Raw genomic sequence first — 26,121 nt, forward strand, 5'->3', positions numbered from 1 at the left:
CAGTTACATTGTATAAGGACATCAGAGTACATGAATTAAATAAAAGATACAAACAGATAAACTCTAAATTCACATAAGAATGGTAGTGAGTACATAAGTCTACTACATTTACTAGTGGTTAGAGTTGCATATATACAAATTGCAAATTCACTCAAGATTACAGATTAAGAAGGGTGTGGTGTACAATAGGGTGCTACAGACTCCAGTGGCCTTGGTCACAAAGGTATAAAATGTAATAAAGTTCAACATTACTGTCTGAAAACATGCAGCCCGGGACCAAAAAATAATAATTCCCTGCCTGTTTCTTTCTCATCATATACTGTACTCGCTCATCAGGCTCGAAAGCAATGAGGAAACCCCCAAATGAACAGGACTGGGGAGAACCTGCCTCCCCAGTCCTGTACCCTCTAACATCATGGGGTGCCATGCTTGAGGCACTTGGCATAGTGCATGATGCAGGTGACCACTGTAGAGTGAGCAGGCCACAGGAAAATCTGGCCGCTTGCAGGAGAGAAACACCGAACAACTGAGTACTCAAGGAGGTGCCGGCGGTTGAAGCTGAATTTGATGGACTTGGACATCTTTTCACAATAACCCATACAGGTTGCAGGACAGCAACCATAATGGTTTTCTCTATACCCCCTGGAGGCTGACAAGCACGTCCTGTCGAGTATACAGCTGGAAGTTTGAACACAGTTAGAAACACTGGTAGAGTTACGAATGGAGACACATTGATGATTACCCTACGAAAAAGTGTTGCTTTGTTGACAAGCTCCATCCAGGCTCGGAGGGGTAGATTCATTCTTTTGAAAATCCAACCACCAAGGGCTGTCACTAGTCCTCTTTGTCCTGAAGAAGACCCTATTTGATGTATCCACAAACACATATACCCACAGGGTTGAAACGTCGACGTGCAACCATCTCATGTGCAGGCTCACTATAGCGATTAATTTAGAAAATGGTGTAAGCTAGAGTGAAGGACCGGAAAAGGACAGAGAATTTATGTTAATGTCCTGTTTGTTGTCTGAATTTGAAAGGTCACTCATTTCACTATATGTCACCACAGTCACTCACTAAATTGTCTGCGTACTTGTTAGTTTGTTCTTTTTTAAGACAGCCTTTATTATTTCCTGAATAAATTGTTTACAAAATTGGTGCGAAGAATAGAAAATCAAAACAAGTTAATTAATAATTTTTGCTAACATGGTTTGTAGGTGTGGTACATTCATGAATGTTTAGTGCAATTCAATTGTGACTTTGAAGAAATATTTTGGTTCTGAACGAGTACCCCGTGGTGCTTACCCAGCGGAACCATGTAGCTTTGTATCGCTACACCCAGGTTCCGAGGGAGACAGGGTGACCCCGTTGATCTTCATGATTATACACAGAAAATTCTGGGCAGAACACCACAGGCACTACTTGTGGCTTTCAGGCACTACACAATGGCAAAATGCAGTGCAAATGCATTAAACTTCCCAGCTCTCACCGCCACCTCCTGAGCTGCCTTATGGCGAATATCTGACATGAGGGTGACCACAGTTATCTGTGGCAGGTGCATTAGCTCGCTGAGCTGTCTCACTGGGATTTAGACCTGTGTCGTGCTGGTTACACACATCTCCCTTCAACAGATGCACTAGCCTCCTAAGCTATCCTGGTCTAGTTTTAGTGTTTCAAAGATGCCTAATGTAGTAAAGTTTTAGCTCTTCGAATGCTGTATGAATCCTGTCTATTTTATCGGTTATAACTACTCCTATCAACCTTGTATTAATGATTTTGTGTAACTCACATACAGTGTCATCTTTTGTATCCGAAATGCCTGTAATTCGTAGGGGCGCTCTGGTGCCCCTGGGAACTAAACAACCTGCAATAAATACATAATATATCTGAGATTGAAGCCTTAACTTGACTTGTCAGCTACACACCCCTCTGTACGGGAGTGCATTGATTTCACAACAGAGGTATTTCAATTAGAAGAGACCCTTGACCAAAAAGATATTCTCAGATCACTGCAACAGGTGCATTAACTCCCTGACCTATCTCGCTGAGATAGAACCTGTGACTTGCAGGTTACACGCGCATCTCTGGCATAAGCACATCAACCCACTACACTCTCTCACTGGTATTTGAACCTGTTAGCGTACACAACCCCCTGCAGCAGGTGCATTGACACCATGAGCATGTTACAGTTGATCGTGACTGCAGCTCCCAAAATATGGAAAGTGTTACCGTGGCTGCTCCCTCCCTGTCCACTCCGCCCCCCACCCCCTCGGTCCCGGTGCTGTGGTTTGGGCAGCTTCCGAGGCCACCTCTCTGCCCCCAGACTGGCTCGGATCCCACCCTCCAGCCTGACCTCAGTCCTCGGGACCTGCGGCTTCCTCCCCCGGTCAGGGATGTGTGGGGGGCGGACACAGCCGGCATTGATGCTCCGGGAATAAATAGGACCTCCCGGGCTAGGGCCAGGACAGAGCCAGCCAGGAGCAGCCAGACACCTGCGGGACTTTCCATGAGTGCGGCAGGTGGAGCCTGAGGCCAGCTGTCTGAGGTGAGGACGAGGTGAGCGCCGACCGAGGGGTCTGAGAAAGGGCGGGAGACTGAGGGTAGACAAGGGGGGTGGCAGAAATATGGGTGAAGTACTGGGGGTGCTGAGTTAGGGCAGGTCTGGGAGAGCTCTGGGAAGTACTGGAAGAGTGAGGTCAGGTGAGTGCAGAATTGTGAGGGCGAGTGCACGACTGGGGGTGTGCTCAATGATGACAGCATTGGGGTGCAGGTGATGGCAGTACTGGGTTGGGTGTGGAACAGGGCACCTGGCTTTATGCGGCAGGAGAAGTCAAACTATGAGACTGGGTTGAGTAAATTATGTGGCAAGAAAAAAAGCGAATTATGCGACACAATGTGGCACATTTTGCAATGGTATTGCTTTAATATTTCGTCATTTTTTATTTTTAAACTTGGTACCACTGTATGGGAATTGGTTGCACCTCATTAGTGACAGTTTAGCACCACGATTCAGAAATAAGCAGCAGAAAGGTGACCAGTCCAGCTTTCCCAAGGGGCTTTCACTAAGCAGCAACATGTGTCACTGCATTTTCAGTAACTTTTAAACTGTTTGAGCTGGAAACAAAATATATATTTTTTTAAATCTGCACATTCTGCGCCAGATGCTGGATTATGTGGCAATTGCATAATTTCAGTGGCCCTGGTGTAGGGTGAGGCCAGGGACATGGGAACGAGTGCATGATGAGGGCAGGACTAGAGCGCAAGGCGAGTGCAGGAGTGGGAGGGGTGCATAATGACGGCAAGTCTGGGGGGGCAGTTAGAGGGCAAGGCTGAGAGTGAGGGCAGGACCGTGAGGGCTGCATGCTGAGGGCAGGTCCTATGGCTGCTGGGTTGAGGGCAGGTCAGGGTGCTGGGCGCGGGAAAGATGGGGTGCTTCGACTGTGGGTGTGTGAGACTAGCTGTCTGAAATGAGCGCGGGGTGAGGGCACAGCTGGTCGAGAGAGGGCAGGGAAGGTCAGTTCAAGGTGACGGGATGACTAGGGAGTGCTGGTTGAAGACAAAGCTGAGGGATGCTAGGGGGGTGGCAAACAGGACTGAGAGAGTTCTAGGCACAAGTGGGTGAGCACCCCTGGAGGGCAAGATTGGGAGGGCTCGGGTAGGACTCGTGGGGTGCTTTGCCGATGTGAGGAATTGTTGGGAAGCACTAGGAGCAGGCAGGGCAGAAGTGAGGGACTATTGGGCAGAACCAGTGGAATGCAGGGTAGCAGAGATGGATTGCTGAATGGGACCGGCCTGAAAGGGTGCTGTGAAGAACTGGGCGACGGCTGGGAGGGCTGGGAAGGCATGGATGCAGATGGGCAGGACTGGTGATTGTTGGGTAGGGTGGCATACACATTGGGCATGACTAGGCGAGTGCTGGGCAGGAGGGAGTGCTTCGTGAGTGCTTTACTGTACTAGCCTAATGCCAGGAAGCACTGGGAGAGTTCTGGACAGGACTGTGTGATACAAGGGTTCAGGGCATCATCTGAGCGACCCAGGGGCGTAACAAAGGCCCCCGCAGCCCCCGCGGTGCGGGGGGACCCCAGGCTTACCCATACTGGGGGGGCCTCAGCCCCTACTGATGTGAGGGGCAACTTCAGCACATTGTGCAGGGGGCCCTCTCCCGTTTTGTTAGGCCACTGGCAGCGGCTGGGGGGGAAACATCCTTTACAACGCAGTCATTACATCGCACTACATTTACAACACAGTCATTACATCGCAACATCCTGTACAACGCATGTCACTACAACGCAGCCGTTACATTGCATGTCACTACAACGCATGACACTACAACGCATGTCACTACAACGCAGGTATTACATCGCATGTCATTACAACGCATTCCATTACAACGCATAGTACCCCTACACTATCCAACACTTACCCTACTGGTGCACCCCTTGAGTTAGAATAGTAATGTTTACCCCTACACTGTCCAACACTTACCCTACTGCTGCACCCCCTGGAGTTAGAATAGTAATTTTTACCCCTACACTATCCAACACTTACCTTAAATGCAATGTAATGGTATGCGTTGTAAAGGTATAATGCGATGTAATGGAATGCGTTGTAAATGTAATTTAAAAAAATTTGTTGTAGTGGCATGCGATGTAAATGTATGCATTGTAAAGGATGTTGCGATGTAAAAACTGCGTTGTGAATGTATGCATTGTAACGTCATACATTCCGGCTGGGGCCTGAGTATTTTAAAGTTGTCCTACCATCAGGACTCAACAGCCCTTTCAAGGCATAGTTTAAATATTACCTCTGCACAGGGCCGGACTGGCCGTAGCGGGCACCGGGCAATCCCCCGGTGCGCCGCACGGGTGGGGGCCGGTTTTGGGCCCCTGGGGGCCGTTTTCGTTACAGGGCCGTTTTTTTGCAAAATCGGCCCTGTAACAAAATCGGCCGAAAACCTGCCCAGGCAAAAAGCTCGGCTGTCATCTATCCATCCTCTAAAATTTCTCTTTACTCTGTCATCCTTTCATCCAGCCATCTATCTATCCTCTCACTTACTTATCCTCTCACATAACATATGTATTTGTAAAGCACACGTTCATGCACAAGGGCATCTTGGCGTTCAATAACAGATGTTTATTGTTACCCAAATCAATGGGATTTTATCGACCCCAGAAGGATGAACGTCTGAGTGGACCCACCGGGATTTGAATCTGTGACTATGAGGTCAAACACAAGCCCCTACAGTTGACGCATTCGTCCACTGAGCTACCAGAGCCACTCATTGATCTATCCTCTCACCAGTGACATAACAATAGCCCCCCGCACACCCATTGGTACGGGGGGACCCAAGCTCCAGAGGGCCCACTTCAGCACTGTGCATGAGTGGCTGGCCCCTGGCCTGAGAGCTCCTGAATGGGTCCAGAGCGTGGGGGGGGGCCTCCATGTACTTTGCAGGGGGGCCCCCTCAAGTTTCGTTACGCCACTGGAGCGACCCAGGCGTGCGTCCGGATGGAGTGACTGTTAGGCATAACATGGACAGCAGTGGGTGCTACGCCACCTAAAGTGATCATCACCAGCTACATCAAAGACTAACAGATTCACCTTAATTTCATGACCGAGACTAGTGCCTTCAGCCACAAACTGACCACGGACAGCGTTATCCTCCAAACTATGTTCAAAAGACACCAAAGCCTTTGGCAGAGATCTAAACGCACTGAATTACTCCCAACCCGACACTATGGCCAACACTACTATCCCAAATGATCACCAAGGCCAAATCCATTACTGAACCTGGGGCAAAGGCCAGCGCTGTCATCCCACAAGATGGTCATGGCAAGAAGACATATGCCCCACCTATGTGCAAACCCAACTCTTGAGACCTTTCGGCACCCCTGGGCAACATTATCACCCCAGCATTGTACCAAGGCTTGCCCCATCTTTCAGCATCGGAAGAAGGCCAATGCCATCATTAACTATGAGTCCAAGGCCAGGACCATCCTGCTAACCGATGACCAAGGCTTGCACCTAGGGCCAAAGGTAACTCAGGTATTCCCAAATAGGGCAAAGGTCAACACAATTGCTGCTCGCTCCCCATGGCAAAGCTTCATGGGTCATTATGTAGAACAGGCCAAGACACGTATCCCAACCTCCTCTCAAGTTATGGAAAAGGCCTATCATGATTAACACCATCATCCCCACCTCATACCAAGACCAGTGGCATCTTCCAATCTGGAGCCAAGGTGAACAACGTCACTGAACCCATGGTCAAGGGGACATAAGTGGACCCAGTGATAACGCCAGGGCAATTTTGCACAGTGGGGCCAAGGCCAATGCCATTGGCCCAATACAGGAAATATGCCCAGCCAATGCCTTCATACATCTTGGGGCCAATGCCTTCATACCAATCCATGGGTAAAATGAAACAGAATTACTCCTGACCTATGTTGAAGGCAAATGATATGGACTTGTAACCATACCCAACTTAATTATCCAAGCTATAACAAGGGCCATGGTCACTGCCCAATCCATGGTCAAGGTCCATGCTATCATAGAATGTTGGAATTTGAGCCAAGGCCAACATCCTTGTCCATTCCTAGGACCAGGGCAGCATCATCATTAAACCCTGGGCCAAGGCCAGCACCCAATATACAGAGCAGGCAAAGGCGAGTGGGACTTGCTGTAGTCCTGGACACCACTGTCATCCAACCTTGTACTAACGGGAATGTCATTGTCTCAATTCCCAGCCAAGGCCGATGCTCTCCAAAAGCCTAACTCCATTGCCCAACCGGGGGCGTTGGCCAATGTCCTGTGCCACAGCCAAGAAACACAGAAACACCGCCAACCTACAATGAAGGCCAGGGTCACTGGGACCCATCCGTATCAGTGACCAAGAGTATCATCTTGACCTATGACTAATGCCAATGCCAATGTCACTGTCCACACCATGGCTACGGCCTACTTCATCATCTAAAGCTGCAGCCAAGCGTAATGCCATAGCCCATACCCGGGACGTAGGCCAAAACCACCATCTCCACCCGTTTTTGACACCAGTGATTTTGTTGTTTCTCGGATCAAGAGCAAAGCCATTTCCCAACCTGGTATCAAGGTGAATATCATCACCCCAACCCGTGGTTATCTCCACCATCCCAACCTTCAACCAAGGCTATCACCGTCATCCTACCTGTAGCCAAGGTTAATGCCATCATTGAACTTGACGCCAAGAAAAATGTCATAGTACTACATAGGGTTACTTATAACCTGCTCTAGCTCTAGTCCAGAGTCATCCGCCCACCACTCGATCTCAAGGCCGATGCTCTTGACCAGGTCTGGAGCCCAGGGTAGCACAAGTTCCCAATGTAGGGTCAAGAGGACTGCCGCCACCACTAATCCTGAGGCCAGCAGCGTCAGCTCTAACTTGTCCTGGAAGCAAGTGTGGGATCTAACCCGGGCCAAGGTAAAGGCCGACAATAAACCTCCGGCCAAGGCCACTATCCAGAACAACGGCCAAGACAGGATTACGCCCAGCCTATGGCCGACAGCCTCCCCCTTCATCCTGATGCTAAGGGCAATCTCATTGTCCCATCCCAGGACCAAGACTATTTCTAGATGAGGAGGGTGGCCCATTACAAGGAGGGTCGGTTAGGGCCCCCACAGACAGCTTCTGACACCAGAGGACCAGGCCTTTCCATGATGGAGTCCCTATGGTTGAGCAGCGCGTGTCCCAGATTCTCTTTCTCGAGACTCCCACAGGCAATCCTTTCCTCTCCCTAATGTCTGTTGATTATTTCCCTCTCCTCACCCTCTCCCAGCCCGTGTCTGCCCTCCTTCCCACCCCAACCCATCTATCCTTCTTTAACACTTGCCAATATCTCTCCAAACACCCCTCTTCCCTTTCCCTACTCCTCCCCTCCCCCACTCCCCTGCCTGTTGGTTGTATTACAGTCCAAGAAAGTGTTTTGATTTTTTTTTTCCCTCTATGACTCCTGGCCAAAAATAACTCCCTCTGCCCCCACACCACGTCTCAGCCCTCCCCTCAAAACCCTTCCACCTCCAGCCTAAACCCCTCCCTTCCTCCCAGATGCCCGATTCTACTTAAACACTGCATATTCTGTTCTGCACCTCAGAAAAGCAAGCGCCCAGAAGACCAGACCTCCAGATAAGAGCGGATTCCCCCTGACAGGCGACAGAAGACGGACCTGAGCCCCCTTCCTCAGACCCATCGGGCACAGGAGACAGCGCCATGCGGACCCTCCTCATCCTCGCCCTGCTCGCCCTCTGCGCCATGGTGACCCTTGGCTCAGGTAAGGAAAGAGGGGAATACAGACTTTTGGGTAAGGGAAGGGGGGGCAGGTGCTTTCAAACTAAAACCAGACTAGGGTCGCCCGTTTGAAACAAGGGCAGGTCCTGTGAATGTCCAGCTCAGTCAGTGCGCCTCAGTCCTTCCTGTAACACACCCTGCTGCTCCAGTACTGGGACCTGACATCGCTCAGTCAGTGCACCTTAGTCCTTCCTGTAACACTCCATGCTGCTCCAGTACTGGGACCAGACGCCGCTCAGTCAGTGCCCCTCAGTCCTTCCTGTAACACACCATGCTGCTCCAGTACTGGGACCAGGCGCCGCTCAGTCAGTGTATCTCAGTCTTTCCTGTATCACTCCATGCTGCTTCAGTACTGGGACCGGGCGCCGCTCAGTCAGTGCACCTCAGTCCTTCCTGTATCACTCCATGCTGCTCCAGTACTGGGACCAGGCACCGCTCAGTCAGTGCACCTCAGTCCTTCCTGTATCACTCCATGCTGCTCAAGTACTGGGACCAGGCGCCGCTCAGTCAGTGTATCTCAGTCTTTCCTGTTCCTGTATCACTCCATGCTGCTCCAGTACTGGGACCAGGCGCCGCTCAGTCAGTGCACCTCAGTCCTTCCTGTATCACTCCATGCTGCTCCAGTACTGGGACCAGACGCCGCTCAGTCAGTGCACCTCAGTCCTTCCTGTAACACATCATGCTGCTCCAGTACTGGGACCAGGTGTCGCTCAGTCAGTGCACCTCAGTCCTTCCTGTAACACACCATGCTGCTCCAGTACTAGGACCAGGTGTCGCTCAGTCAGTGCACCTCAGTACTTCCTGTATCACTCCATGCTGCTCCAGTACTAGGACCAGGCGCCGCTCAGTCAGTACCCCTCAGTCCTTCCTGTAACACTCCATGCTGCTCCAGTACTAGGACCAGGTGTCGCTCAGTCAGTGCACCTCAGTCCTTCCTGTAACACTCCATGCTGCTCCAGTACTGGGACCAGGCGCCACTCAGTCAGTGCACCTCAGTCCTTCCTGTAACACACCGTGCTGCTCCAGTACTGGGACCAGACATCGCTCAGTCAGTGCATCTCAGTCCTTCCTGTATCACTCCATGCTGTTCCAGTACTGGGACCAGGTGTCCCTCAGTCAGTGCACCTCAGTCCTTCCTGTAAAACACCGTGCTGCTCCAGCACTGGGACCAGACATCGCTCAGTCAGTGCATCTCAGTCCTTCCTATGTCACTCCATGCTGCTCCAGTACTGGGACCAGGTGCCGCTCAGTCAGTGCATCTCAGTCCTTCCTGTTTCACTCCATGCTGCTCCAGTACTGGGACCAGGCGCCACTCAGTCAGTGCACCTCAGTCCTTCCTGTAACACACCGTGCTGCTCCAGTACTGGGACCAAGCGCCGCTCAGTCAGTGCACCTCAGTCCTTCCTGTATCACTCCATGCTGCTCCAGTACTGGGACCAGACATCGCTCAGTCAGTGCATCTCAGTCCTTCCTGTATCACTCCATGCTGCTCCAGTACTGGGACCAGGTGTCGCTCAGTCAGTGCACCTCAGTCCTTCCTGTAACACACCGTGCTGCTCCAGTACTGGGACCAGGCGCCGCTCAGTCAGTGCACCTCAGTACTTCCTGTATCACTCCATGCTGCTCCAGTACTAGGACCAGGCACCGCTCAGTCAGTGCACCTTAGTCCTTCCTGTAACATTCCATGCTGCTTCAGTGCTGGGACCAGACGCCGCTCAGTCAGTGCATCTCAGTACTTCCTGTATCACTCCATGCTGCTCCAGTACTGGGACCAGGCCGCTCAGTCAGTGCACCGTAGTCCTTCCTGTAACACACCATGCTGCTCCAGTACTGGGACCAGCTGTTGCTCAGTCAGTGCACCTCAGTCCTTCCTGTATCACTCCATGCTGCTTCAGTACTGGGACCAGACGCCACTCAGACAGTGCACCTTAGTCCTTCCTGTAACACTCCATCTCAGGGCGAAACTGCAACTCCCTCTGCTATTCCAGCCCTGGAACGCCCTCCCCACCCGAACACTCAGATCTGTCAGTCAACCACGAGCATCACGGAAACCCTCCTATATCCGGGGCTCACCCATAGCCCCCCACACCCCTGCCCCCCAACCCCCAGTGGATCTCTTGTATGACGTGCAACACGCTGCTTATTTCATTTGATTTGATTTTTAATTTTGTATAGCGCTCTAATGCCCTTAGGCGTCTTGGCCTCATACACAGCTCCACCAATGCCCCTTCAGCACGTGAGGCTATTTGAAGAGTGGGCGTCATACAGCGGGCTGTCCAGGCATCCAAATCCCAGCCCGCACAGCCTGTGCTGCCCCAGTGCCACGGCCCACACACAGCTCTGCTAACGCACCTCAACCAGGGCATCCGCTTGGCATGCTGTCTGAAGGCTGAGGCCATATACAGCTCGGGAACACACACGTTTTCTACCCAACAGCCCCTTTTTACTGCTCCAGGCCCCCAGCCCACGCCTGCTCTGCTGACGCACCTCTTTCCAGACGTGCAGTATCTGGGCTTTCAAATACGGGAGCCCGTGCCAAGCCCTGCAGTGCGCGTCCATCCTGCACTGCAGCACAGGGGCCCATCAGTGACTCTGCCAGTGCACCTCCTCCCTGACCTGCAGCGCCCCTGCTATTCCAGTGCCGGGTTCTACACCCAGGTCTGCCAACCCCCTCTCTCCCGACCGACAGCCTCTGGTTATTCCAGAATGGAGCCCAAACTCTGCGCACACCAGACCCGCAGCCAGCCAGATATTCCAGTACTGGAGCCCACTCCTGGCTCTGCCAGTGCTTTGAACTCTCGTTCTCCAGCACCCGTGCTATCACAGTACTGGAGCCCACACCTGGCTCTGCCAGTGCTTTCAACTCTTGTCCTCCAGCACCCGTGCTATCACAGTACTGGAGCCAGCATACAGCTCTCCAGTTCCAGCCTTTACCACCCCTTTATATACTCACACAGAGCTCAGCCTATGCAGCTCACTCATATGCTTTAGACCCTCCCAGCCCCCCGCCCCACTGATTTGCATATGGCCAGGTCTAAACTGGGGTGGCATGGTGAGCAAGAATGATGGATTTAACCCAGTTCGCTTGTCTGGGGATGAATGTTTTGATTTGTTCTGCATCCCGTCCATCAATTGTGTGTCTTTTGCTTTCTCGCCCTAAGTGCGCCAGGTATGCTCAGACGTGGGTCTTGGGCTCACTGTGCCACTGGAATCAAGCTATCCTGGCTGATGTGGGGTGAAACCCCGAAACCGGTCCCAGGATGCTTGTTTCTGGACCTGGCTTGGCAGTTCGGGCTGGACTGTTCCCATGAGGCACAGGTCAAGACTGATTTGCCTATGGCCATGTCTAAACTGGGGTGGCACGGTGAGCAAAAGAACGATGGATTTAACCCAGATCTCTTGACTGGGGGAGAATGTTTTGATTTGCTCTTCATTCCGTCCATTCAACTCTTGACCTCCAGCACCCATGCTATCACAGTACTGGAGCCAACATACAGCTCTCCAGTTCCAGCCCTGGTACCCACTGGTGGCTGTTCCAGTGCAGCAGCACACCTGCTACTCCAGTACTGAGCCCCACACACACCTCTGGTAATGCTCCCCATCTTTCCCTCGCACACACGGACCCCAGGGCATGTGGGCGGTCCTGGTGATAACGGATTCACATCATGTCTGCCTCAGCCTCTGGCTGCCGCTGGCGCCAGATGAGGAAATGTGCTTGGTATTTCCTCCAGAGCTGCTTCACTTGCTTTCTGGAATATTGGCAAGTCTGAGGGGCCTGGTTCATTTACAAAGTGCATTCGCTGCAGAACTGCAGAAACCCAATATGCTTCAAAAAATAAATGTCTGTCTCTAACATTTTCCTCTCTCTTCACACTCTCTCTCATTTCTCCCCATGTTGACTCCACTTTTATATCTTCAAATATTTTTTATTTTTATTTTTGTCTTTTTAGCTTTTTTAACACAAACTGTATTACATTTTCAATACTAGCAGGCATTACAGGAGAATGACATTTTACTGAATACAGGAATACAGTCAGATGGAAACAATATAATATGTATACAGGGTGTGGCATTCAGTCTCAATCTTAGAATACCAAAAAAGGAATAAAACAAATATTAAGAAATGTAACTAATTCCCCCACCCGGATCCCAAGCCAATCAAAGTCCGATGTGTCACCTATGAACTGTCTCATCTTATGTTAGGGGGTAAGTGCATGTGTGGTAAAGTCCCAGGTACAGACCTGGTAGAACCGGTAGCCTTGGACCACTGTAGCACACACGTACCCAAGGGCATAACCAGTGCCGGGTCCGCACAAGCTTCCCCAGCACACCCTGGTATCACTTCAGAGATCAGAGCCTTGGGCTTTAAAGTCCTCCAATAGCATAGTATCGTCATTGGCATCCTTTTCCATCCCTCCAACATAATATACATTTCCCATGAATAAACACACAACACACATTTTTTTGTTTGGGTAAAATTGCTGCAGGTTTATTACATACAACGTTATGTAATATGTGGGTTATCTTACGGGCGATCCAAGGGCAGGCAACCAACTGGGCCACCTGCCCGCCTGATGAGCCATGCAGCACTGGGGCGAACCCCACCTGTGCTGCCCTTACTAGTGATCCTCTTCCCGGATCACGTGACCGTTGGTACCTTCTTACTCATGCCCCTTTCAGGGCGGAGCGTCGCATAGCAAACCCCCCGGTTGTTCAGGCCCACAACCGCCCAAAGGACTAGCGGGGCGCCGAAACGGATTCAAGGACCCTCCCATGAGGCTCCTCGGATTTGGCTATGGCACCCCCTATGGTGCTGCGCAGAGGTATCCTTGGTACCGGCCTGCTTCCAGATCGCCCTGTAACTCCGCCTGCAATGAAAAAGGAAAACATTACAATATTCTCTGCCACCCTCCTGCCACCACCATGCTGGGTAAGCGGTAGGGAGGGAGACGGCGTGCACAGCGATCAAAGAGGTCGCTAAAATGGTGGGGAAGGGATATATACCCTCCCCCAAGTCCAGGACGCCCAGGAAGTGACGCCCCTTGTGCGCCACAACCAGGCAGAATAGGAGGGGGGACTCCAACCAGAGTCCCTGCCCCCAAAGGGGGCGGGGGTGTGGGGTGCCCAGGCGACACTAGAGTGCTGACCTCTCTAGTGGCCCCCAGTGGGTGCCTCGGTCAGCAGCATATCCCATTCCATGGAGATTGGCGTTTTGTGTAACCCTCTGTATTCCTCCCTCCTGAGGGCTACACTTCCTGCAAGACCCCATTGATGGACCTCCTCCTGCCAGTCCTCCACCCTTGGGGCCAACAGGGATTTCCAGCATCTAGTGAGTAGGCGTTTCGACACTAGTAACGCGAGGTTGGTGAATTCCACTACCACCTTGGAACCTCTAGGTCTCATGAGCAGCCTAAGTTTACAGTGTTCTATGTTATCCCACCGGGTCTGTCCGGTGACCTCACCCAAGGCTCCCACTATTCCCACCCAGTAGTTTGAGAGTTGCGGACATGTCCATAGCACGTGAATCAGGTCTGCCCCAGGTATCGGCATCAGGGACACATCGTAGACGCAGAGGGGTACTCTCTGACTGATTTTGTGTGGTGTTAAATATGCCCTGTGTAGTGTAGCAAATCGAATGAATTTGAATCTCAATTTGCGAGATACTTTTTGGGGGTATTGAGAGTTTTTGGCCAAATCCACCTCCCTGCTACCTTTCAAGGACGCAAGTGATGCCATAAGTTGGTCCCGGAGCCCTTTGTACAGCAATCTCATCAAATGCTGACCGAACCCCATCGTGCTAACTTTCCTACCTAATTGTGATTTTTTTGTTGTTTCTTTTTCCTTCAATGTTTGCCTCTATTTGTCTTTTTTCCGTTCCCCCTATCACTCTGCCTATGCACTTTATTTTTCTGCATCAAGGTTTTCTTTTCTTTTTAGCCTTTCCTCATTGCCATTTATTTTCTTTTTGTTCCCCCGTTCTGTGTGTACTTACTCCTTTCTTCTATTTGCCTTTCCATCCCACGTCACCTGCTTGCTCTGTTCATATTTTCTCTATACCATTTAGTGCTTAATTCGTTGCTGTCACTTTTCTGTATTTCACATTTCTTTCCTCATTTTTTTGTTTTTATATTTTTCCTTTCCTGGTCTTTACTTCTCCTCTGCTTTCTTGTATCTCTCATTCTTGTCCCTTGTTGTTCTTTATCATTCGATCTTTCTGGGTATCCCCTCCGCCATCTCTCCTTCACCCCACCTGTAATCAATAATATCCTAATCTCCTCATTTCTTATCCTTTTTCCACAGATTCTCATGAGAGTCACGAGTCCTTTGAGAGATACAGTAAGTGAATCCACTCAGGTTTCAGATTCCCTGTTCAAGCCCCAGACCGCTTGGGTCTCTGTCTAGTTGTAGAACAGCAGTGAGGGAATACCACACTTAGGGGAGAAGCTTAGTCAGTGAGATTGGGTGGAGTGAATCTCAGATTTTTAGACTAAAAAATGTTAGGTCGATGGGTGAGATAACCAAGGTTCAGGATGGACTGTTCTCATGATGAAAAGGATCAGTACTGATTTGTATTAGGTGGGCGTCTGTCTAGAGTGGAACAATGGACAAAAACAATGGTCTGGTATGCTACCCCAAGTGATTGTCAATATTTATACAATTTACAAGCATTCCTCCCATCACCTTTTGGGTGTTTGATTGCCAGTAGTATGCCTGGAAACTTGAGACTAGTGCAGCTTTCCTCCAAGACTACTACAGCCAATGTTTGTGAATTCCAAAAATCTGTAAATTTGCAGCAATTTAGGACCACTTCTTTAGTTGGAGATTTAGTATGTTTTTTTCGGATTAACCAGTCACTATATATATTTAAATTTCCAATCCAGAAAGTAAATACATTAAAACCTCTTAGTGCAATGAGAACAACAAGAAAAACCAAAACAGACATATCAGACCCTATCCAGGGCCCCCTGGCCCAACTACCAAGCCAAAAATACATTTATGTGGGGGGTGTCCCACCCCAAATACCCCCTGAAGCTACGTCCCTGTCCACAGTTATAAATAATACGGAATTGGGAATACTCACTTTCTAAACACACTGCATGTTTTATGCAGTAGCCATCCAGCACTGAGGGCTGCTCTTTGAGTCAAAGATACATCTTGTAGCAACAGAACCCAGATTTTAACAGCTCGATGTTCTGTGCTGCTCAATCACCCTTTATTACACGTCATGAACAACTTAGAGTTTGGTAACAGAATTTGGTATCAGGGGTTCAGCAGGTGGAGGATACTGGGGCCAGGGACTGTGGGGGCCCACTGCACCAATTATAGATGTTTTAACTTTGAACAGGAGACTAGCATGCTGTGTTAGGGCCCATGGCACTCTGAATATGCCAATGGCTAACAGCCACTTGGTGAGGCTCCTAAACGCCTACATGTCAGAATATCAATAACGAAGATATTTTCTGACAACAATATTGAGGCCAAAGTATCATTTACAAAAGAATCACTCCATTGGATGTCAATTTTCTATTGTTATTACCAATGAGGTGATTTTTTTGTAAACAATATTCAGGACACCATATTTTTGTCCACCCATATTTAGGCCACAATATTCTGGTCCCATACGCCCTTAACAAGTCCTTCTCCCTATTTGGCACGTGTCCTATTTGATAACCCAAGCCAACAGCTCACCACCAATGGCGGCCAGCATGGCTCATGGTGGCGGGGTGGGTGCGGGTGGAGGTAGGCAGGTGGAGGTTGTGCGCAATGTAAAAAAAATAAACACTTACCTTGCCACAGGGTCCCGCGTCTCTGCTCATGCTCTCCTCGTCTTTACTCAAGGAACAGGAAGCACAGCCAGGCTCCCCTGACCAATAACAACGCTGCAATGCAGCATTGTGATTGGTTCGCACCTAGGCTCCCCTGACCAATAACAACGCTGCAGTGCAGCGTTGTGATTGGTCGGATCGTCCTGGTTCAACGCTCAGCCAGGGAATGGAGTCCTGGGCATGTTCTTCATGCAGGCTGTAATGCAGCCTGAATGGAGAGCAGGGAAAGTGCAAATGACTGTTTTGGGTGGGATAGGAGGGCCGGCCAAACAGTCATGTGCACTTAGGAGTGGGCAAACCACTCCTCCCCGGCCCTGCCCCGGAGCAGAGGAGCCCCACCCTCCCGCCTGCCCACAAAGCAGGACAAAACATAAAATGATAATAACTCAAAGGTATTATCATTTTATGTTTCCTTCACGTTGCACTGCTTGAACGAAGTGGTGCGACGCTCCTCGGCCATAGTAGAGGAGCCACCGCTCGCCGCTCACCCCATCTACAGGCAGGACAGTTATTTTCCAGCGGAAGCACCTCACCCAGTGGCGTAGCACGGTCTGCTAGGGCCCTAAAACCAGCAATAAAATTGGCCCTCCATCCCCCAGTTTTCTACTAAAAAACTGCCACCAATTAGGGTGTAGTGGCTAAAGTGCCCCCCATGGCCATTTGCCCCAATACCACTGCACCTGATGCACTATTGATAGCTGTGCTTCACTTTGGGTTTCGCCCATCAATGGATCGTGCGGTCACGCTGACTCCTCCTCCTGCTGTTCCACAGCACTGTCCCTTACTCTGCAAACTTTAAGCGCCCTGACGCAAAACACCGTTCCGCCCCATCCTGCTGCCGTTCACTCCAGCAGGGTGATCCACCAGGTGGAAACTACTCCCAGGTGACCTCAGGGACACCCCACCCCTAACAACATTCAGGGGCACTGTCAAAGCTCATCTTCTTACCCTGAGGACCATCATCGCTGACAGACATTACCCCAGGACTAGAAACATACCTCAATGTAAATATGCCCACACTATGCCAGTTCAGAGCCCAACATGGGCCACTAAAGCCACCATTTCTGCTGTTTGCTCATATGCAAATTAATGTATCCCACTATAAAAAATGTAGTTACATTTGTATATTACTCTATTTGATTCACTGTTTGCCTTGTCTTAGCCAGGACATTAAAAATCAACCCAATGTTTAAGTTCCCAAATGGATGCTTGGCGCTGGTACCAGATGAAGTCCGCAATAGTGGACCTGGGAAGGATGAGAGCTCTGCCGGCATCCCAAGAGAAAGCCCCCATCCCCTCGTTAGAAGTGCTGGAGAGTCTCTAGGGGAGATACAGCCACCCACCGAAAGTGTGTGGTGCATCCATTTGCGTCATTGAATCCAGAACACCATGCCTGTCTATTTTAGTGTAAAAACACCGCAAACCAGTGAAGTTCCTGTTTAGTTAAAGATTCCACATAGCAGCCTGTGCTCGAGAGCATAACAGCAACAGGAACGAGGTGCAATGTAATGCAAACTTAGTTGAAGCTTAGTGTAACCTACAGGTTCCAAGTTGTGCCATTTAGTTTTAAAGCACCATCTCATCACATCCTGACTAGACTACTCTGTTTATCTCTTTTAGGTCTAGTGTTAGCCAAGACCTTTTGATTGTAATAAAAATATGTATGCAATTTACTTATAGGGTCTTTCGGCCAGCTTTCTTCAACCATTGGTTTGTCAGTGTGTCATTCACATTTCTGCTCTATCCACCATTTTATACAGTGTAGGGCACAGAGTCAGTATGAAAGGTGATGTAGGAGGTACCCTTATTTTGGAAAGGGAATAGGTATTCACATGTAAACAAAACAACCTTCCCTTTTCCTTTAACTCTAGAGGGAAAAGATCAGTATCTTCAACCCCAATTTTCTGTCCAGTTATATCTGGATCACCCAGTTTGTTTTTTTTTCTTCTTAATTGTCTTATGTACAATGTATGTTTTTAATAAAAATCGATTAACCCCTTCGCTGCAGCGGGAATTCCGCCGCAGCGCTGGGGGGTGCGGGGGGGCAGCGTGGTGGCGCTGTGCTCATGGCGGAGCCGCTCCGTCATGAGCCACGGTTGAGCTGTGCTCATGACGGAACGGTTCCGTCATGACTCCGCCCAGTTGCGTTGTCCCCCCGCACAGGCGGGGAAACAGCGCCGCGTGGGCGGAGCGGCCGCCAACGGTCGTGGCATGACGGAACCGCTCCGTCATGAGCAAACGGCAACCGTGGCTCATGACGGAGCGGTTCCGTCATGAGCGGGGAAGGGGTTAATAATGTTTTTAAAAACTTGTGCTAAAATATTTTGATGAAATATTATGCTGATTAATAAAATAGATAAATAGAACATTCCTTTTGAACTTGTTTTGTTTTTAACTACGGGGCATTGTGTACAAATCAAAATGTAAATTTGGTAACTTGGTAAGATTAGACCTTGTAAAAGCTTGTTCTTAAAGGTTCCAGGGTGATCCAGATATAACTGGACAGATAACTGGGGTTGAAGATACTGATCTTTTCCCTCTAGGGCACAGGGTCAGCCCACTTCAGCCACTGACTTACTTCTCACTGAGTGACGACATTCTGTCCGTGCACAATATGTGCTCCCACACAAAAAGTAGCTCACTTGTGCAGTTTTCCAAACATTCACAAACTTGACCAAATCCTAAAGTTGTCAGCCAAAGCAAGACCTATTGGCGTTGACAAAGCTGGCTTTAAGTCTGACTTAGAGAAACAGTGGCCCTGTAAGGGTACTATGGGCCTTACTGCAAGCAAAGACATTGAGATCCTGTCACCCCTGCTTCAGTAGTAAAAGACAGCCATATTTAGGGTGCAGTGGGCCCAATAAACCCTGGAGCCACAGTGCCAATGGACCAGCTACAAAGGTGTGTGGGCCAATGCTTTACTTTGCCAGTGTTTGTTTTCTTTTTGTCATCCCTGGGTGTTTAAGCAGTGTCTTCAGATAAAGTAATTCAAACCCAATAGAACCTTTTCTTTGCATCATGACTTTTAATTTCAACATCAATTCAAATTCATAGTTTTAATATCTATTCTAAGTACCTGTGACTGTTATGAAGCATCTAAAAAAATGTTTTTAATGATATGCAATGCTTATTTTTTATTCTAAATGTTTCTCGTAAGCAAATGGGCGCCGCTTTAGGCTGTAGCTTGTTTCTTCCACTTTTATGGTATATGCTTGCATTAAAAAATGTGAAGAAACCACAATTCCACCATCTTGACAAGTCAAGACATATTGGCTTAGCCAATGCATACTTCTTTTTGGAATGGTTTGCGAATTGACTTGTTTGGTAGAGTTTACTGATTGAACTGAACGATTTTTTTTAGCTGAAAGGTGATTGTTTGCTCCTCCTTCACAAGGGGGCAGTGTTATCACAAAATTCATCCTTTAGGTGCAGCTCGCGGGTTAGAATTAGTTTGTCTAAATGTACTGTCTCCCAATAGCCAGCAGTGTCCCTGTAGGTGTGCACCCTGAATATTGAACCCACATTATTGGTGAGACAGAATATTGAGAAAAAAACAGGGCTCGAGTCGGGGTACCACGCGGGTGGACGGCGTCCCCCCACTTATTTTACCAGGTTTTTCCGGGTGGACGCCGTCCCCCCTGCCCAAAAGCTGGACAGCATTGTGTGAGCAGAGAGAGCCCGGGTGGGAGGGAAGTTTCCCGTAAATTACCAAAGATATGCTCATGAGATTCCTGTTGTGACGTCACTTCCGGTGACAGCGTCCCCCCCACTTCTTTTCATGGGATTCCTGTTGTGACGTCACTTCCGGTGACAGCGTCCCCCCACTTCTTTTTTTAGGACTTGTGCCCTGGAAAAAAAGGTAAGTATTTTCTTTACCTAACTCTATACTTGAGCGGCAGATAAATCTTCAAGATACGTAGATGTGGAGGTAGGAATGGTAAATGTATACCGCCCTATATGCACTTATCTTTTGATATCTCGTCCATCATTATTTTGTCCCATATATTCGTCTGTCTCTATACTGTTGGTGTCAATGTTCAGTGGTACAATCATCCCTGCATGCAGGCTACACTTGTTCTTCCCAAGTTCAAATGGCATTTCTGAAAGCAAGCCCTTTGTCTTGAGTTGGCCCACGGACGCCAGGTCGAGGTCTCAGGTGTCCGGGATGGAGCTGGAGGCATGAACACGAGGACAAGAAAACACAGAGGCAAAGGATAACAAACATTGGGGTAGGGAGACACAGACCACAAGGCAAGGAGGCATGGGCACGAATAGACAAACTCTAGAAAGACTGAGGTCATACGGTGTGGCAAAGTTGGGGGATGTTCAGTTGTGGCTGGTGCAGGTAAGAGCGGTGGGGATACGGGGTAGGGGTGAAGTCGACAGACGACGATGAGACAACGATGAGGGGAAATAAAATTTACAACAAAAAGAAAACCACTTACCTTGCGCTCGAGCGCAGGGTAAGTGGTTTTCGTTTTTTAAATTTTTTTATTTTCCCTCTTCATCGTCTGTTGACTTCAACCCCCCGCCCCGCCCCTGTCGCTCTTACCTGCACCGGCCGTGACTGGTGATGTTAAGGGAGAGTTGTTAAACGCATTATTGCCTACCTTCTGTCACCCGCTGTTAATTGCATTTCTCAGCAGTATGTGCTCTCGTCTACAGCTCTGGGCTACAATTGCAGGGCAGGCAATTCATTTGTGTTTATACCCTCTGCAGAGGGCAATAACTTTTAATTATCACATGGTGCCAAAGCTACACCAGTCAGTTATTATCTCAGTTGCCCTCTGACTTTGGAAGAATTAAGTCTGAGATGGATCTTTTGGGCCCACTGCGAAGAGATGTGTCTTCTAGCGCCTTGGAAGTCGTCCGAAGGTAGTAAAGGCATGCGTTGCAACGGAATGCGTTGTAATGACATACAACCGTTAAGATCATAGAAAGAAGGCGCTAAGAGACAGCCCAGATCCTACGGTAAACACAGGGATCGCCAACAATTAAACCAGTCTGTGTGAAATACATAAGTATCTTACTGAAACGGACATACCCGTGAATAAGGATAGAGATAAAAGTAATAGAACAGCTGTAATAATATTGGTAATACAGACTCACAATTCTAGTAATAGTAAGTGGCAAGCCACAATAATTCCACATAGTGAGGCGCAATTGTAAAAATAGATGACGACAGCCAATTGCACTTCGAACTGAGTCCTCTATCTTGTTGTCAAGGCTGTCAGTAACTGCTAGGGTGTGCGGCCTCTCACCTTCCTAGCAAGACGTTTACAAGGGGGGGTCACTCTAGTGACGTCATTAAGCCACGTGACTGCCATTATTATGGCGTCATTGTGTAGTACCTTTTAATGCATTGAAAGGCGTAGGCCTCTGTTATATTGTATACCAATATAAAAAAAAGTCTACAATTTCGTTTGCCAGCAGTTATGCATTGCGTATTTTATTTAGAAAGGCGTAGAAGACTTTCTGATTACACATTTACTGCCCATGTGCAAACCCGTGGCCTGCAAGATACACACTGGTCTCCATGGTTCTTTGCAGTGCTCATTGTAGGATTTGACTTAGGTTAATCCGAATACCAAAACCCTCTCTGATGTGACTGTGATGACTGGAAGTCACTCAGAAACAGGAAATACCTCCAGTTTCCAGAATTCTCCATTTCGCTTCAATTCCTCCTGAAAAAGATAGCAGAGCAGTCGAGGAAGTTGGGCATTTCCTCAAAATAAATTTGTCACCTGCACAAGTGCATTCTGGGGGACCAGCTGATAGGAATGAGACTTTGACCAATAACACTGGCCAATCTGTCCACCCTGGCCTATCTGTCTGTTTGAGTCCTGGAGGAGGGAGTAAGGCAGTGGAAGGGGTGGTGGCGAGGCTCTAAAAAAGAGAGGTCTGCCCAGCCATGGATATCTCGGAAGCAGGCACAGCAACATCTCAGAGCAGATGGCACCCCTACCCAATTAGCCATTTTTTTCCAAATCTTCTCTTATTATTCCAGGTTTCTCTTGCCCTCCAGCTTCAACTGTTTCTCCTCACTGATGTCTCTTTCGTTTATCTGTTTTAAGAACTTGATCAGTGCTTTAAGTAGAAAGATGAAAGGTGGTGGGGCGATGCTATAAAAGGGATGTGTGAGATGTGTATGTAAGAAAGAGTATCTAGGTAACCTTCAAAAGCGGTGTGGTCCAAATGAAATAGAATCCTCTTCTGCACAAATTAAGAATTCAAGTGTGACGTCCTCATCCGAGCTAAGGGTTAAATTAATATGTACAGGGATAAGAATTCTTAGTTGAGGTGTGATTATTACACCCTCACGGTTTTCTCCTGATAGGACTTCCGACGGTACAAACTGCTCCTTCCTAGCAGTAATGGTTCTACACTATCACAAACCTTCCCCATCCCATAGGATGACCCCCCTAATTCAAGCATCTCTCTGAACAAGAAAGATACTTAGTACTTGTACCTTCCTCAATATCCCCTTTTTGTGGGACTCCATTTAAGGGACAACTTTGGTCTCCTCACTGTTAGAGGACAAGTCATATTCAAATGTTGGGGAGGGGAAAACTGAAATACTGCACAGGGTCTGTCTCTGGGGTGTGCATGGACATTTGGAACAACGACTGGGTGAGGAGGTCTGTTTTCTAAGGGATGAAAATTCATGTCTTTCCATGCCCTCAAGCAAATCAGGAAAATCTATATATATACGTACATACACGTTTTGACCGCCTGGGTCTTTGTCAAGGCAATATATTCATTACAAAACCAAAGATTACAGGGATGTTATCGTTAGGTTTAGATTTTGCACACATACAGCCATAGAAATTCAGCAGTTGTAGTTTGTTACCTCCTAATACTATAACTCGTGCCCTAAGGTAACTACAGCTCGCACCCGTCATGCACAGTTTTCTCCTCAATAATTTTATTGCAAATGTTGCAGTAATATAAATGATGTCACAGAAGATGTCATGACTGATGTAATATGTGGGGTAATTAGCCGTGCATGGCCAGGGCTCAAATTATAGTTGCCTTAGGGCACAAGTTATCATTTCTTGAGATAACTATAACTGCTGAATTTCTATGGTTTTGTGCATGTAAAATCTGAATCTACTTTCCGCTCTCTCCACTGTCATCTCTGGAACAGCAACACAGCTCTCTGGGAGCACCCTGGCTCCCCTGAGCCAATAACAACGCTGGTTTAAGCTCCGTGGTTCGGCGCTCAAACGGGGACTGGGGGCCTGGGCATGTTCTCCACCCAGGCTGTAAGAACATGCAAAGTGTGCGTGGCTGTTTGGCCAGCCTTAGACGGCCGGCTAAACATTCATGCACACTTAGGGAGTGCAAACCATTCCTCCCCTCCCCTGCTTTATCAGCAGAGCAGCCCCGCCCCACCCCCCACAAAGCTACCGTAACAAGGAAAAAATAAAATGATAATAACTTAGAGGTTTTGTCGTTTTATTTTTCATTTATTTATACTGCTTAAAAGCAGTGGAGCAACGTTCCTCTGCCTTAGCGGAAGAGCCGCCGCTGTTATTAAATCAAAAAAATCAATTTCCTATGGAAAAGTTGCCCTAACTGTAACTACCCAATATCGCCCACCACTGGGATAGATAGATAGATAGATAGATAGATAGATAGATAGATAGATAGATAGATAGATAGATAGATAGATAGATAGATAGATAGATAGATAGATAGATAGATAGATAGATAGATAGATAGATAGATAGATAGATAGATAGATAGATAGATAGATAGATAGATAGATAGATAGATAGATAGATAGATAGATAGATAGATAGATAGATAGATAGATTGCAAGCATTCACAAGGGGTGTAATATATTATTCTCGTATCACTATGTTCAGGCCCAGGCTCTGCAGCAGAAGTTGAGTAAAAGATGGAGGTTTCTTCTAGATCAACAGGATAGTTTTTAAACTCTGCTGCAAAAGCAGACCGGTTTCAGACCCCTGTTCTTTGACACAGCACACCTCAGGCCTGTTTGAGTTTTAAATCCTAATATCTCTGCCCTATTTGTCTCATCTTTTATTTGCAAAGGTCCTTTCATCAGCCCACGGAAAGCCAACACATTCATGATGGCCCAACAGAGGAAGAACGCGAGAATGAACGAGAGGTGAGCATAACTATTTCCTATCACGAAGAAGGAGTTTACTCAGGGCTTTAAGTGGGCCGGGTCCTGCTGTGCTCAGCACCAGCAGCTCTAAAATCAGGTGCTGAGACGGTCCCTATCGGGCTCTCCATTGTTGCCCTCACACTCACTTCATTGAGACTCTATAGTACTTTCATAGTCCTATAATTTCTTTGCCTTTTTTGCAGCTTTATATAAATCGAAGGTATTGGAGCGCTTCACATGAACACCAATTAGTTCAGTGCTTAATTTGAGCCGGAGCTTTCCGGTGCTGAGCACCGGCACTTAATTGGTTTCCGGTGCTATGCACCGGGACCTAATTGTCAACACCACACTTAGGGCAGTCTGCCACAAGGTGGCGCTGCTCATGTAATTTAGAAATCAGCAGATTAACAGTTGTTAAGGAAAACAATAGACATTTAAAAATGACTAATGCCTGCCTTCCCAGTCATTCCTTTAGCTTTGGGGACCTAGAATAATCTGAACTTTCGCATTTACATGCGAGAGAGATGTTTAGTGGTTGTTTTGGCAGCGATGACAAGGGCGATGGGTGGTGCAAGCTGCAGTGGCCTCCTGGTCAGAGCCCTGGCACTTAATATTTTACAAATTAAGCACTGAGTTAGTGACATTACAAGATGACATATTCATGTTTTGGAGCACAGGATGTCGAGCGAGGACGAGGCTGGGACTTGCTTCCCGAGCTCCAATTTCGGCAGCTCTAGCAGTTAGGCCACAATCTCTCCCACAACACCTGAGGTATTTTCAATATTATATACAACAAAACCATAGTTGTTGCTTATTTATATTATGCAACTACCAACTATTGACAAAGCCAATATTTGTGGCTTGTTGTAGGTGTAATGTTACTTGTTCTATTATATATCTGGATGCATTGACAGAAACAGCAAAATACCAAGGGGCGGCACACTATGCTGAGCACAGATTTTTAGCTAAAGGTTTGATTGCATCGACCACGCCCATTTGAGAGACCCCCTCAGTTTTTCTATCCCACTTAAAGCCCTGAGTTTACCTAATACCCAAGAGGAAGTTGGCCCATCCTCAAAACACATACCCTAAAGACAGAGTAGTGCTTTATGGTTATTCAGTTGTTTGGCCTTCAAGGCACCTCTCGCTCTTACACACTTTTTTGGCTTCCCCCACTTTCCGTAGGATCCGCGAACGGACCAAGAGCCCCCAGGAGCGCCAGCGGGAAATCTGCGACGACTTCGACCCCTGCGAGCGTTTCGCACTGCGCTACGGATTCCCCGCCGCCTACAGGCGCTATTTTGGGCGCAGGGTGGGCAAGTAAGGCATGGCGTGCAGAGACCTCCTGTGCGCATGACTGTGCCGCCATCTTTGTGGGGTGCTTCCGTCCAGCTAGAGGCCTGGCACGAGGGCTTTCTCTACACCTGTTTAAGACCTGTAGATGCTGTTTGCTTTGGCGAGTACCAAGGTCCCACCATCCCGCCCCTCGGCTTGTTATGGCTAGACACTCCATCTGTTAAAAATCCCCTGCGCGCCCTTTCCACTTAAATGAAAAATAAAATATGAGACTTAAAGTAAAATGGTTCCTAAACTAAAGTAACCCGTGTCTGTGATGTCTTTATTTCTGCGCCGCTATGTCGGGAAGCTCTGGGAAAAAACACACAGACGTCTCGAAGCCCTCCGCCAGAGATATGGTACCTCTTAATAAAACATTGCAGACTTTTTTCCTGGCACGCACTAGATATGTTTTTTTGGTAAAGAAAAAAACGTTTATTTGGCTTAGGTTTACTCTGTTTATGTCCCGGGTTTTCTTATCTACTGGGCCTCTTTTCAGCATGTTTTGG

General features: G+C 48.4%; 1 protein-coding gene across 2 annotated transcripts; it reads left to right on the plus strand.

The window, feature by feature from the left end:
• The first annotated feature begins 2,419 nt into the window (after nucleotides 1-2,419).
• MGP (matrix Gla protein) lies at nucleotides 2,420-25,873 on the plus strand. 2 transcript variants are annotated; one of them, XM_085601019.1, is made up of 5 exons: nucleotides 2,420-2,542; nucleotides 8,121-8,297; nucleotides 14,615-14,650; nucleotides 24,202-24,277; nucleotides 25,463-25,873. In XM_085601019.1, exons 2-5 carry the CDS (start codon nucleotides 8,237-8,239, stop codon nucleotides 25,599-25,601), a joined length of 312 nt encoding a protein of 103 aa, XP_085457145.1. In that variant the 5' UTR covers nucleotides 2,420-2,542; nucleotides 8,121-8,236; the 3' UTR covers nucleotides 25,602-25,873. The 2 variants fall into 2 exon arrangements, with proteins under 2 accessions (XP_085457145.1, XP_085457146.1); XM_085601020.1 differs by having other exon boundaries at nucleotides 2,535-2,553.
• Nucleotides 25,874-26,121: the final 248 nt, after the last annotated feature.

Source organism: Triturus cristatus, chromosome 4_2 (genome assembly GCF_964204655.1).
Source record: "Triturus cristatus chromosome 4_2, aTriCri1.1, whole genome shotgun sequence".
In the NCBI taxonomy this organism is placed as follows: Eukaryota; Metazoa; Chordata; class Amphibia; order Caudata; family Salamandridae; genus Triturus; species Triturus cristatus.